General features: G+C 45.0%; 1 protein-coding gene across 1 annotated transcript; it reads right to left on the bottom strand.

Moving 5' to 3' along the window:
* Positions 1–286: 286 nt before the first annotated feature.
* Positions 287–911, bottom strand: LOC125524609 (40S ribosomal protein S30). The gene is made up of 2 exons (XM_048689651.1): positions 771–911; positions 287–676 (listed from the first exon to the last, which is right to left on the bottom strand). Exons 1-2 carry the CDS (start codon positions 772–774, stop codon positions 492–494), a joined length of 189 nt encoding a protein of 62 aa, XP_048545608.1. The 5' UTR covers positions 775–911; the 3' UTR covers positions 287–491.
* Positions 912–12,784: the final 11,873 nt, after the last annotated feature.

Genomic DNA, 12,784 nt, shown 5'->3' with positions numbered 1-12,784 from the left:
ATTTAATCAAACCATCAAGTACTACCATTGCAAATGCAAAATTAGGTGTTTATCAATTAAAGCACATTCAGTAGGCATGATTGATCAGGAAACGACCATTGCTACTGCAAAATAGGGTGTGTATCAACTAAACGCCAAACCCTAAATCACAGGGACACCACAATTGCAATATCCAGTAATGACAGGTTATATACGCAGCAGCACGATATAAAACAAGAAACACAAGAGCAAGGACAATCTAGCCGCATATGTTGCACATCATGGGCAACGACAAAGAACAAGCAAATTTAAGCCATGAACTCATTACCACAATATCTCAGATTCTTCAACTAATCAAAACATGCATACTCATACCACAATATCTCAGATTCTTCAACTAAGCAAAACAATGCATACTTTAACACTTCAGTAGTGTCTCTTCCATCATCATAATCTTGCGTAACAACGAGAGGAAAACTAGCGCAAAGGAAGAGCCTTTTCTTGGCGCGCGCCTACTTCTCGGAGGAGTTGGGGCCGCGCTTCTTGCCGAAGCCGACGACGGCGGTGACGAAGCGGCGGTTGTACTGGATCCTCTTGTGGGCGCGGCCGCGGGGCTGCTTCTTCTTGTCCTGCTTGGCGACCTTGGGCGTCTGCCCGCGGACCTTCCCGGCACGGGCCAGCGATCCGTGCACCTTGCCTGCGCAAACAGCGGCGAGCGAGCGAGCGTCAGGGTCTGAGTAAGCTACGGCGTTGAAAGGGGGTTGAGAGGGGCATGGAGGTGAGGGGGTTACCCATGTCGACGGCGGCGGTGGGGCGGCGGAGAAGGAGGGTTGGAGGCGAGTGCGCGAGGGTTTGCGACGGCGGCGGCGGTTGTGGAGGGAGAAGGGCAACCCTAGGTGGGCGTGGGGGATTTTATATAGCAGGGCTCTTCTGGGTCGGTGCACACCGTAGTGACTTGGGTATTTATTGGGCTATAGGTACTGGGCAAATGGGCCTGGGTACACATTCTGCGTAGTTTGGGCTCCAGTTACAGATAACGTGGATTGTGGGGAGCCGTCGTCTCTTATTCTTTATTCTTTTTTATTAAGTTATGTAATTGGGTTTTATTTTCGCGAATAGGCAAAGCTTGCGTATCTTTCATTAATAGAAGAATTGAAAATTTTTATAGGTAGCTTACCAAGCTGACCGCTTGGTATTGATAAAAGGAATTAGAATGGTTACAAAGTTAGGTGCAACACATGACACAAACGCAAAAAGGTGCGAACAGAGACGTATCAGCATCCTCAAACTTAATTCCTGCTCGTTCTCGAGTAGCTAAATGATAAAAACAGATTTTTTTTAGTGAAATACTGTCTAACATGTGCATCACATATTCTTTTCTTTTATAGCATGGACATTTGGCCTTTTAGATGATTCAAACCAAGGGGGAGACTTGTGTGAGATCTCACATTAGGTGAGATCAATGTGATAATTTTTTTAATCTACACGTTCAAACATTCTTAAAAAAATTGTAGACACACATCAATGGTTGATGTTCAATCTCAAAAAGTTTCAGCTCCTAATTCAACCTACATTAATAGAAACAAAAAAGACAAAACTGGATGTGAATAGTGTCAAAATACTATTCAACCAAAGCTGCCACTATTCACATCTGAATTTGTCTTTTTTGAATCTCCAAATATACTTGGAGTTTTGAGCTGAATTTTTTTGGAATTGTAGACATATCCCACATGAATGTTATCAAATAATTTCAGATTTTTTCGAAAGGTCTAAATATGAATTTTTAGAATTGATCTCACGATCTCACCTAATGTGAGATCTCATACAAGTCTTCCCCTTCAAACCAATAGTCTATAATTGACATGAGGACATCAATACTCAAGCATATCAACAAGCAACCATGTCTTTTAAAATATCAACACTAAAGAAAACTATCCCTAGATCATAATGCTCAATCATTGATCCATTCATGAAATACACTCAAATATTAGCTATAATAATAGTGTTTCCTAGTTGGTGCTTTATAAAAGAAGATAGAGACTCAACAAAAAAAAATTGCATAAAGATAAATAGTGTTGGGGAACGCAGTATTTCAAAATTTTCCTACGATCACGCAAGATCTATCTAGGAGAAGCATGGCAACGAGACAGGAGAGTGTGTCCACGTACCCTCATAAACCAAAGCAGAAGCGTTAAGTAACGCGGTTGATGTAGTCGAACGTCTTCGCGATCCAACCGATCTAGTACCGAACGCACGGCACCTCCGCGATCTGCACACATTCAGCTCGGTGACGTCCCTCGTACTCTTGATCCAGCTGAGGCCGAGGGAGAGTTTCGTCGGCACGACGGCGTGGTGACGGTGATGATGAAGTTACCGGCGCAGAGCTTCGCCTAAGCACTATGACAATTTGATCGAGGTGTGAAACTGTGGAGGGGGCACCGCACACGGCTAAAATATCAACTTGTGTGTCTGTGGGGTGCCCCCTCCCCCGTATATAAAGGAGGGAGGAGGAGAAGGCCGGTCTAGGAGGGGCGCGCCTATAGGGGGAGTCCAACTAGGATTCCCAATCCTAGTTGGAGTCCCCTTCCTTTTCCAAGAGGGGAGAGAGGGAAGGAGTAGGAGAGGGAGAAGGAAAGAGAGGGGGCGCCACACCCTCCCTAGTCCAATTCGGACTTGCCATGGGGGGGTGCGACCACCCTTTGAGGCCCTTCTCTTCTTTCCCGTATGTCCCATTAAGGCCCACTACTTCCTCTGGCGAATTCGTGTAACTCTCCGGTACTCTGAAAAATACCCGAATCACTCGGAACTTTTCCAATGTCCGAATATAGCCTTCCAATATATCGATCTTTATGTCTCGACCATTTCGAGACTCCTCGTCATGTCCGTGATCTCATCCGGGACTCCGAACAACCTTCGGTACATCAAATCACATAACTCATAATACAAATCGTCATTGAACGTTAAGCATGCGGACCCTACGGGTTCGAGAACTATGTAGACATGACCGAGACACATCTCCGGTCAATAACCAATAGCGGAACCTGGATGCTCATATTGGCTCCTACATATTCTACGAAGATCTTTATCGGTCAAACCGCATAACAACATGTGTTGTTCCCTTTGTCATCGGTATGTTACTTGTCCAAGATTCGATCGTCGGTATCATCATACCTAGTTCAATCTCGTTACTGGCAAGTCTCTTTACTCATTCCGTAATGCATCATCTTGCAACTAACTCATTAGCCACATTGCTTGCAAGGCTCATAGTGATGTACATTACCGAGAGGGCCCAGAGATACCTCTCCGATAGACGGAGTGACAAATCCTAATCTCGATCTATGCCAACTCAACAAACACCATCGGAGACACCTGTAGAGCATATTTATAATCACCCAGTTACGTTGTGATGTTTGATAGCACACAAGGTGTTTCTCCGGTATTCGGGAGTTGCATAATCTCATGGTCAGAGGAACATGTATAAGTCATGAAGAAAGCAGTAGCAATAAAACTGAACAATCATTATGCTAAGCTAACGGATGGGTCTTGTCCATCACATCATTCTTTAATAATGTGATCTCGTTCATCAAATGACAGCACATGTTCATGGCTAGGAAACTTAACCGTCTTTGATTAACGAGCTAGTCAAGTAGAGGCATACTAGGGACACTCTGTTTGTCTATGTATTCACACATGTACTAAGTTTCCGGTTAATACAATTCTAGCATGAATAATAAACATTTATCATGATATAAGGAAATATAAATAACAACTTTATTATTGCCTCTAGGGCATATTTCCTTCAGTCTCCCACTTGCACTAGAGTCAATAATCTAGTTCACATCGTCATGTGATTTAACACCAATAGTTCACATCTTTATGTGATTAGTTCACATCTCCATGTGAGTAACACCCAAAGGGTTTACTAGAGTCAATAATCTAGTTCACATCGCTATGTGATTAACACCCAAAGAGTGATCATGTTTTTCTTGTGAGAGAAATTTAGTCAACGGGTCTGCCACATTCAGAGCCGTATGTATTTTGCAAATTTTCTATGTCTACAATGCTTTGCACGGAGCTACTCTAGCTAATTTCTCCCACTTTCAATATGTATCTAGATCGAAACTTAGAGTCATCCAAATCGGTGTCAAAGCTTGCATCGACGTAACTCTTTACGACGAACTCTTTGTCACCTCCATAACCGAGAAACATTTCCTTATTCCACTAAGGATATTTTTGACCACTGTCCAGTGATCCACTCCTGGATCACTATTGTACCCTCTTGCCAAACTTATGGTGAGGTACACAATAGGTCTGGTACATGATACGTCTCCAACGTATCTATAATTTTTGATTGTCCCATGCTATTATATTATCAACCTTGGATGTTTTATATGCATTTATATGCTATTTTATATGATTTTTGGGACTAACCTATTAACCTAGAGCCCAGTGCCAGTTTCTGTTTTTTCCTTGTTTTAGAGTATCGCAGAAAAGGAAAATTAAACGGAGTCCAATTGACCTGAAACTTCACGGAACTTATTTTTGGACCAGAAGAAGCCCACGAAGTATCGGAGTTGGACCAGAAGAGTCCCGGGCTGCCCATGAGGGTGGGGGCGTGCCCACCCCCCTGGGCACGCCCTCCTGCCTCGTGGACAGCCCGAGGGTCCACCGACGTACTTCTTCCTCCTCCCATATATACCCATATACCCTAAAAACTTCGGAGAACGGAATAGATCGGGAGTTCCATCGCCAGAAGCCTCCGTAGCCACCGAAAACCAATCTAGACCCGTTCCGGCACCCTGTCGGAGGGGGGAATCCATCTCCGATGGCCATCTTCATCATCCCGGCGCTCTTCATGACGAGGAGGGAGTAGTACACCTCGGGGCTGAGGGTATGTACCAGTAGCTATGTGTTTGATCTCTCTCTATCTCTATCTCTCTCTCTCTCTCTCGTGTTCTTGAGGTGATACGATATTGATGTATCGCGAGCTTTGCTATTATAGTTGGATCTTATGATGTTTCTCCCCCTCTACTCTCTTGTAATGGATTGAGTTTTCCCTTTGAAGTTATCTTATCGGGTTGAGTCTTTAAGGATTTGAGAACACTTGATGTATGTCTTGCGTGGGGTACCTGTGGTGACAATGGGGTATTCTATGATCCACTTGATGTATGTTTTGGTGATCAACTTGCGGGTTCCGTGACCTTGGGAATCTATGCATAGGGGTTGGCACACGTTTTCGTCTTGACTCTCTGGTAAAAACTTTGGGGCACTCTTTGAGGTTCTATGTGTTGGTTGAATAGATGAATCTGAGATTGTGTGATGCATATCGTATAATCATACCCACGGATACTTGAGGTGACATTAGGGTTTTGGTTGATTTGTGTCTTAAAGTGTTATTCTAGTACGAACTCTAGGGCTGTTTGTGACACTTATAGGAATAGCCCAACGGATTGATTGGAAAGAATAACTTTGAGGTGGTTTCGTACCCTACCATAATCTCTTCGTTTGTTCTCCGCTATTAGTGACTTTGGAGTGACTCTTTGTTGCATGTTGAGGTATAGTTATGTGATCCAATTATGTTATTATTGTTGAGGGAACTTGCACTAGTGAAAGTATGAACCCTAGGCCTTGTTTCCTATCATTGCAATACCATTTACGCTCACTTTTACCATTAGTTACCTTGCTGTTTTTATAATTTCAGATTACAAATACCTTTATCTACCATCCATATTGCACTTGTATCACCATCTCTTCGCCGAACTAATGCACCTATACAATTTTCCATTGTATTGGGTGTGTTGGGGACACAAGAGACTCTTTGTTATTTGGTTGCAGGGTTGCTTGAGAGAGACCATCTTCAACCTATGCCTCCCATGGACTGATAAGCCTTAGGCCATTCACTTGAGGGAAATTTGCTACTGTTCTACAAACCTCTGCACTTGGAGGCCCAACAACGTCTACAAGAAGAAGGTTGTGTAGTAGACATCAGTACATAGCATAGCATACTTTATAGAACCTATAACTGAGGCATAGGAAATGACTTTTCATTCTCTTGCTATTTTCTGCTGTGGCCGGGTTTTGAGTCTTTACTCAACTTCATGTTGGGGAACGTAGCAATAATTCAAAATTTTCCTACGTGTCACCAAGATCAATCTAGGAGATACTAGCAATGAGAGAGAGGGAGTGCATCTTCATACCCTTGAAGATCGCTAAGCGGAAGCGTTGCAAGAACGCGGTTGGTGGAGTCGTACATGCAGCAATTCATATCGCGGTCCATTCCAATCTAAGCACCGAACAACGGCACCTCCGCGTTCAACACACGTACAGCCCGGGGAAGTCTCCCCCTTCTTGATCCAGCAAGGGGAGAGGAGAAGTTGAGGGAGAACTCCGACAGCACGACGGCGTGGTGGTGATGGAGCTCGTGGTTCTCCGGCAGGGCTTCGCCAAGCGCTACGGAGGAGGAGGAGGTGTAGGAGAGGGGGAGGGCTGCGACAGGGGAAGGGTGTGGCAGCCCTCCCACCCACTATTTATAGGGGAAGGGGAGAGGGGGCCGCCCCCAGATCCCATCTACAAGGGAGGGGCGGCGGCCAAGGGGGGAAACTTGCCCCCCCCCCCCCAAGTCAGGTAGAGGCGCCCCACCCCCTAGGGTTTCTAACCCTAAGCGCCTTGGGCCCCTTGGGGGGTGCACCAGCCCACCAGGGGCTGGTTCCCTCCCTTGTTCAGCCCACTAGGCCCACCGGGGCAGGTGGCCCCACCCGGTGGACCCCCAGACACCTTTCGGTGGTCCCGGTATAATATCGATAACCCCCGAAACCATTCCGGCGGCCGAAACTGGACTTCCCATATATAAATCTTCACCTCCGGACCATTCCGGAACTCCTCGTGACGTCCGGGATCTCATCCGGGACTTCGAACAACCTTCGGTAACCACATACTATTTCCCATAACAACTCTAGCGTCACCGAACCTTAAGTGTGTAGACCCTGTGGGTTCGGGAACCATGCAGACATGACCGAGACATCTCTCCGGCCAATAACCAACAACGGGATCTGGATACCCATGTTGGCTCCCACATGTTCCACGAGGATCTCATCGGATGAACCACGATGTCGGGGATTCAATCAATCGCGTATACAATTCCCTTTGTCCATCGGTATGTTACTTGCCCGAGATTCGATCGTCGGTATCTCTATACCTCGTTCAATCTCGTTACCGACAAGTCTTTTTACTCGTTCCGTAACGCATGATCCCGTGGCTAAATCCTTAGTCACATTGAGCTCGTTACGATGATGCATTACCGAGTGGGCCCAGAGATACCTCTCCGTCATATGGAGTGACAAATCCCAGTCTCGATTCGTGCCAACCCAACAGATACTTTCGGAGATACCTGTAGTGCACCTTAATAGCCACCCAGTTACGTTGTGACGTTTGGTACACCCAAAGCATTCCTACGGTATCCGGGAGTTGCACAATCTCATGGTCTAACGAAATGATACTTGACATTAGAAAAGCTTTAGCAAACGAACTACACGATCTTGTGCTACGCTTAGGATTGGGTCTTGTCCATCACATCATTCTCTAATGATGTGATCCCATTATCAATGACGTCCAATGTCCATGGTCAGGAAACCATGACCATCCATTGATCGACAAGCTAGTCAACTAGAGGCTTACTAGGGACATATTACGATCTATGTATTCACACATGTATTACGGTTTCCGGTTAATAAAATTATAGCATGAACAATAGACAATTATCATGAACACGGAAATATAATAATAACCACTTTATTATTGACTCTAGGGCATATTTCCAACAGTCTCCCACTTGCACTAGAGTCAATAATCTAGTTACATTGTGATGAATCGAACACCCATAGAGTTCTGCTGTTGATCATATTTTGCTCGCGGAAGAGGTTTAGTCAATGGATCTGCGATATTCAGATCCGTATGAACTTTACAAATATCTATGTCTCCATCCTGAATATATTCACGAATGGAGTTGAAGCGATGCTTGATATGCCTAGTCTTCTTGTGAAACCTGGGCTCCTTAGCAAGGGCAATAGCTCCAGTCTTGTCACAGAAGAGAGTCATTGGGCCCGACGCATTGGGAATAACTCCTAGGTCGGTGATGAACTCCTTCATCCAGACTGCTTCCTGTGCTGCCTCCGAGGCTGCTATGTACTCCACTTCACATGTAGATCCCGCCAGGACACTTTGCTTGCAACTGCACCAGCTGACTGCTGATAACCCACAAGTATAGGGGATCGCAACAGTTTTCGATAAGTAAGAGTGTCGAACCCAACGAGGAGCTAAAGGTAGAACAAATATTCCCTCAAGTTCTATCGACCACTGATACAACTCTATGCACGCTTGACGTTCGCTTTACCTAGAACAAGTATGAAGCTAGAAGTACTTTGTAGGTGTTGTTGGATAGGTTTGCAAGATAATAAAGAGTACGTAAATAAAAAGTAGGGGCTGTTTAGATAAAGAAACAATAAAGTAAATATAGCGAGTGTGGAAAGGTGGTGGTCGGAGTTGCGAAATTGCCCCTAAGCAATTGACTACTTTACTAGACCGATGGCAAGTATTATGTGGGAGAGGCCACTGCTAGCATGTCATCCCTGACTTGGAATTCTATGCACTTATGATTGGAACTATTAGCAAGCATCCGCAACTACTAATGTTCATTAAGGTAAAACCCAACCATAGCATTAAGATATATTGGTCCCCCTTCAATCCCGTATGCATCAATTTCTATGATAGGTTGAAGCTTCTGACACTCTTGCCCTCCAATACATAGTCCTATCAACATACAACTAACCCTAGGGTGTGATCCACACGCGCAATCATATGATGGGCACCAAAGGACAGCAACATGACCACAAGCAAATTAAATCAATCATAGCAATTCATCAACCACCGATAGGACAACGAAAATCTACTCAGACATCATAGGATGGCAACACATCATTGGATAATAATATGAAGCATAAAGCACCATGTTCAAGTAGAGGGTACAACGGGTTGCGGGATAGTGGACCGCTGTAGATAGAGGGGGGAAGGTGATGGAGATGTTGGTGAAGATGGCGGAGGTGTTGGAGTAGATCGCGGTGATGATGATGATGGCCACGGCAGCGTTCCGGCGCCACCGGAAGAGAAGGGGAGAGGGGGCCCCTTCGTCTTCTTCTTCCTTGACCTCCTCCCTAGATGGGAGAAGGGTTTCCCCTCTGGTCCTTGGCCTTCATGGCATGGGAGGGGCGAGATCCCTCCGAGATTGGATCTGTCTCTCCGTCTCTCTCTGTTTCTGCGTTCTCTTCTGGCTCTGTTTCACCGTTTCGTATATATATGGAGATCCGTAACTCCGATTGGCCTGAAACCTTTGCCGTGATTTTTTTTTCCGAATATTAGCTTTCTTGCGGCAAAAGAAGAGCGTCAACTGCCTTACGATGGGCTCACGAGGGTAGGGGGCGCGCCCTGGGGGGGGGGGGGCGCCCCCCTGCCTCGTGACCACCTCGGGCACTGGTTTGCGTTGATTTTCCTTCCAAATTGGGCACTGGATCAATATGTTAGTCCCAAAAATAATATAAAAAGTTGCCAAAAAGTATATGAAAGTTGAATAATATTGGCATGGAACAATCAAAAATTATAGATACGACGGAGACGTATCAACTACCCCACCACTCAAAATGTACACGTATCCGGTTTGTGACTTAGAGTCATCCAGATCTGTGTCGAAGCTAGCATCGACGTAACCTTTTACGATGAGCTCTTCGTCACCTCCATAAATGAGAAACATATCCTTAGTCTTTTTTAGGTACTTTAGGATATTCTTGACCGTTGTCCAGTGTTCCATGCCGGGATTACTTTGGTACCTCCCTACCAAACTCACGGCAAGGTTCACATCAGGTCTGATACATAGCATGGCATACATAATAGACCCTATGGCCGAGGCATAGGGGATGACACTCATCTTTTCTCTATCTTCTGCCGAGGTCGGGCATTGAGCCGTGCTCAATTTCACACCTTGCAATACAAGCAAGAACCCCTTCTTGGACTAATCCAGGTTGAACTTCTTCAATATCTTGTCAAGGTATGTGCTTTGTGAAAGATCAATAAGGCGTCTTGATCTATCTCTATAGATCTTGATGCCTAAATTGTAAGCAGCTTCTCCAAGGTCCTTCATTGAAAAACACTTATTCAAGTAGGCCTTTATGCTTTACAAAAATTCTATATCATTTCCCATCAATAGTATGTCATCCACATATAATATGAGAAATGCTACAGAGCTCCCACTCACTTTCTTGTAAACACGGGCTTCTCCATAAGTCTGCGTCAACCCAATCGCTTTGATCATCTCATCAAAGCGAATGTTCCAACTCCGAGATGCTTGCACCAGCCCACAGATTGAGCGCTGGAGCTTGCATACCTTGCCAGCATTCTTAGGATCGACAAAACCATCCGGCTGCATCATATACAATTCTTCCTTAAGGAAATCATTAAGGAATGCTATTTTGACGTCCATTTGCCATATCTCATAATCATAGAATGCGGCAATTGCTAACATGATTTGGACGGACTCCAGCTTCGCTACGGGTGAGAAAGTCTCATCGTAGTCAACCCCTTGAACTTGTCGATAACCCTTAGCGACAAGCCGAGCCTTATAGATGGTCACATTACCATCTGCGTCAGTCTTCTTCTTAAAGATCCATTTATTTTCTATGGCTTGCCGATCATCGGCCAAGTCTGTCAAAGTCCATACTTCATTTTCATACATGGATCCTATCTCGGATTTCATGGCTTCAAGCCATTTGTTGGAATCCGGGCCCGCCATCGCTTCTTCATAGTTCGAAGGTTCACCGTTGTCTAACAACATGATTTCCACGACAGGGTTGCCGTACCACTCTGGTGCGGAATGTGTCCTCGTGGACCTACGAAGTTCAGTAGCAGCTTGATCTGAAGTTTCATGATCATCATCATTAACTTCCTCTCTAGTCGGTGCAGGCACCACAGAAACATCTTCCTGAGCTGCGCTACTTTCCGGTTCAAGAGGCAGTACTTCATCAAGTTCTACTTTCCTCCCACTTACTTCTTTTGAGAGAAACTCTTTCTCTAGAAAGGATCCATTCTTGGCAACAAAGATCTTGCCTTCGGATCTGAGGTAGAAGGTATACCCGATAGTTTCCTTAGGGTATCCTATGAAGACGCATTTTTCCGACTTGGGTTCGAACTTTTCAGGTTGAAGTTTCTTGACAAAAGTGATGACCCACAAGTATAGGGGATCTATCGTAGTCCTTTCGATAAGTAAGAGTGTCGAACCCAACGAGGAGCAGAAGGAAATGATAAGCGGTTTCCAACAAGGTATTCTCTGCAAGTACTGAAATAAGTGGTAACAGATAGTTTTGTGATAGGATAATTTGTAACGAGCAACAAGTAACAAAAGTAAATAAAGTGCAGCAAGGTGGCCCAATCCTTTTTGTAGCAAAGGACAAGCATGGACAAACCCTTATATAGAGAAAAGCGCTCCCGAGGACACATGGGAATATCGTCAAGCTAGATTTCATCATGCTCATATGATTCACGTTTGGTACTTTGATAATTTGGTATGTGGGTGGACCGGTGCTTGGGTACTGTCCTTACTTGGACAAGCATCCCACTTATGATTAACCTCTGTTGCAAGCATCCGCAACTACAACAAAAGTATTAAGGTAAACCTAACCATAGCATGAAACATATGGATCCAAATCAGCCCCTTACGAAGCAACGCATAAACTAGGGTTTAAGCTTCTGTCACTCTAGCAACCCATCATCTACTTATTACTTCCCAATGCCTTCCTCCAGGCCCAAATAATGGTGAAGTGTTATGTAGTAGACGTTCACATAACACCACTAGAGGCTAGACAACACACATCTCATCAAAATATCGAACGAATACCAAATTCACATGACTACTAATAGCAAGACTTCTCCCATGTCCTCAGGAACAAACGTTAACTACTCACAAAACATATGCATGTTCATAATCAGAGGTGTATTAATATGCATATAGGATCTGAACACATGATCTTCCACCAAATAAACCAACTAGCATCAACTACAAGGAGTAATTAACACTACTAGCAACCTACTAGTACCAATCCCGGACTTGGAGACAAGAATTGGATACAAGAGATGAACTAGGGTTTTGAGAGGAGATGGTGCTGATGAAGATGTTGATGGAGATTGCCCTCTCCTGATGAGAGGAGTGTTTATGATGACGATGAAGATGATTTCCCCCTCCCGGGGGGAGGTTTCCCCGGTAGAACAGCTCTGCCGGAGCCCTAGATTGGATCTGCCAAGGTTCAGCCTCGTGGCGGCGGAGTTTCGTCCGAGGAGATGGCTTATGATTTTTTCCTCATCGAAAGACACCATATAGCAGAAGATGGCCATCGGAGGGCCACCAGGGGGCCCACGAGGTAGGGGGCCTGCTCAGGGGGGTAGGGCGCGCCCTCCACCCTCGTGGGCAGGGTGTGGCCCCCCTGGTGAACTTCTTCCGCTGAGTATTTTTTATATATTCTGAAAACGTCTTTCGTGAAGTTTCAGGACTTTTGGAGCTATGCAGAATAGGTCTACAATATTTGCTCCTTTTCCAGCCCAGAATCCCAGCTGCCGGCATTCTTCCTCTTTATGTAAACCTTGTAAAATAAGAGAGAATAGGCATAAGTATTGTGACATAATGTGTAATAACATCCCATAATGCAATAAATATCGATATAAAAGCATGATGCAAAATGGACGTATCAACTCCCCCAAGCTTAGACCTCGC

This window comes from Triticum urartu, chromosome 7 (assembly GCF_003073215.2).
Source record: "Triticum urartu cultivar G1812 chromosome 7, Tu2.1, whole genome shotgun sequence".
In the NCBI taxonomy this organism is placed as follows: Eukaryota; Viridiplantae; Streptophyta; class Magnoliopsida; order Poales; family Poaceae; genus Triticum; species Triticum urartu.
The sequence above is the reverse complement of the archived record's forward strand: the minus strand, read 5'-3'. Positions and strand labels throughout refer to the sequence as shown.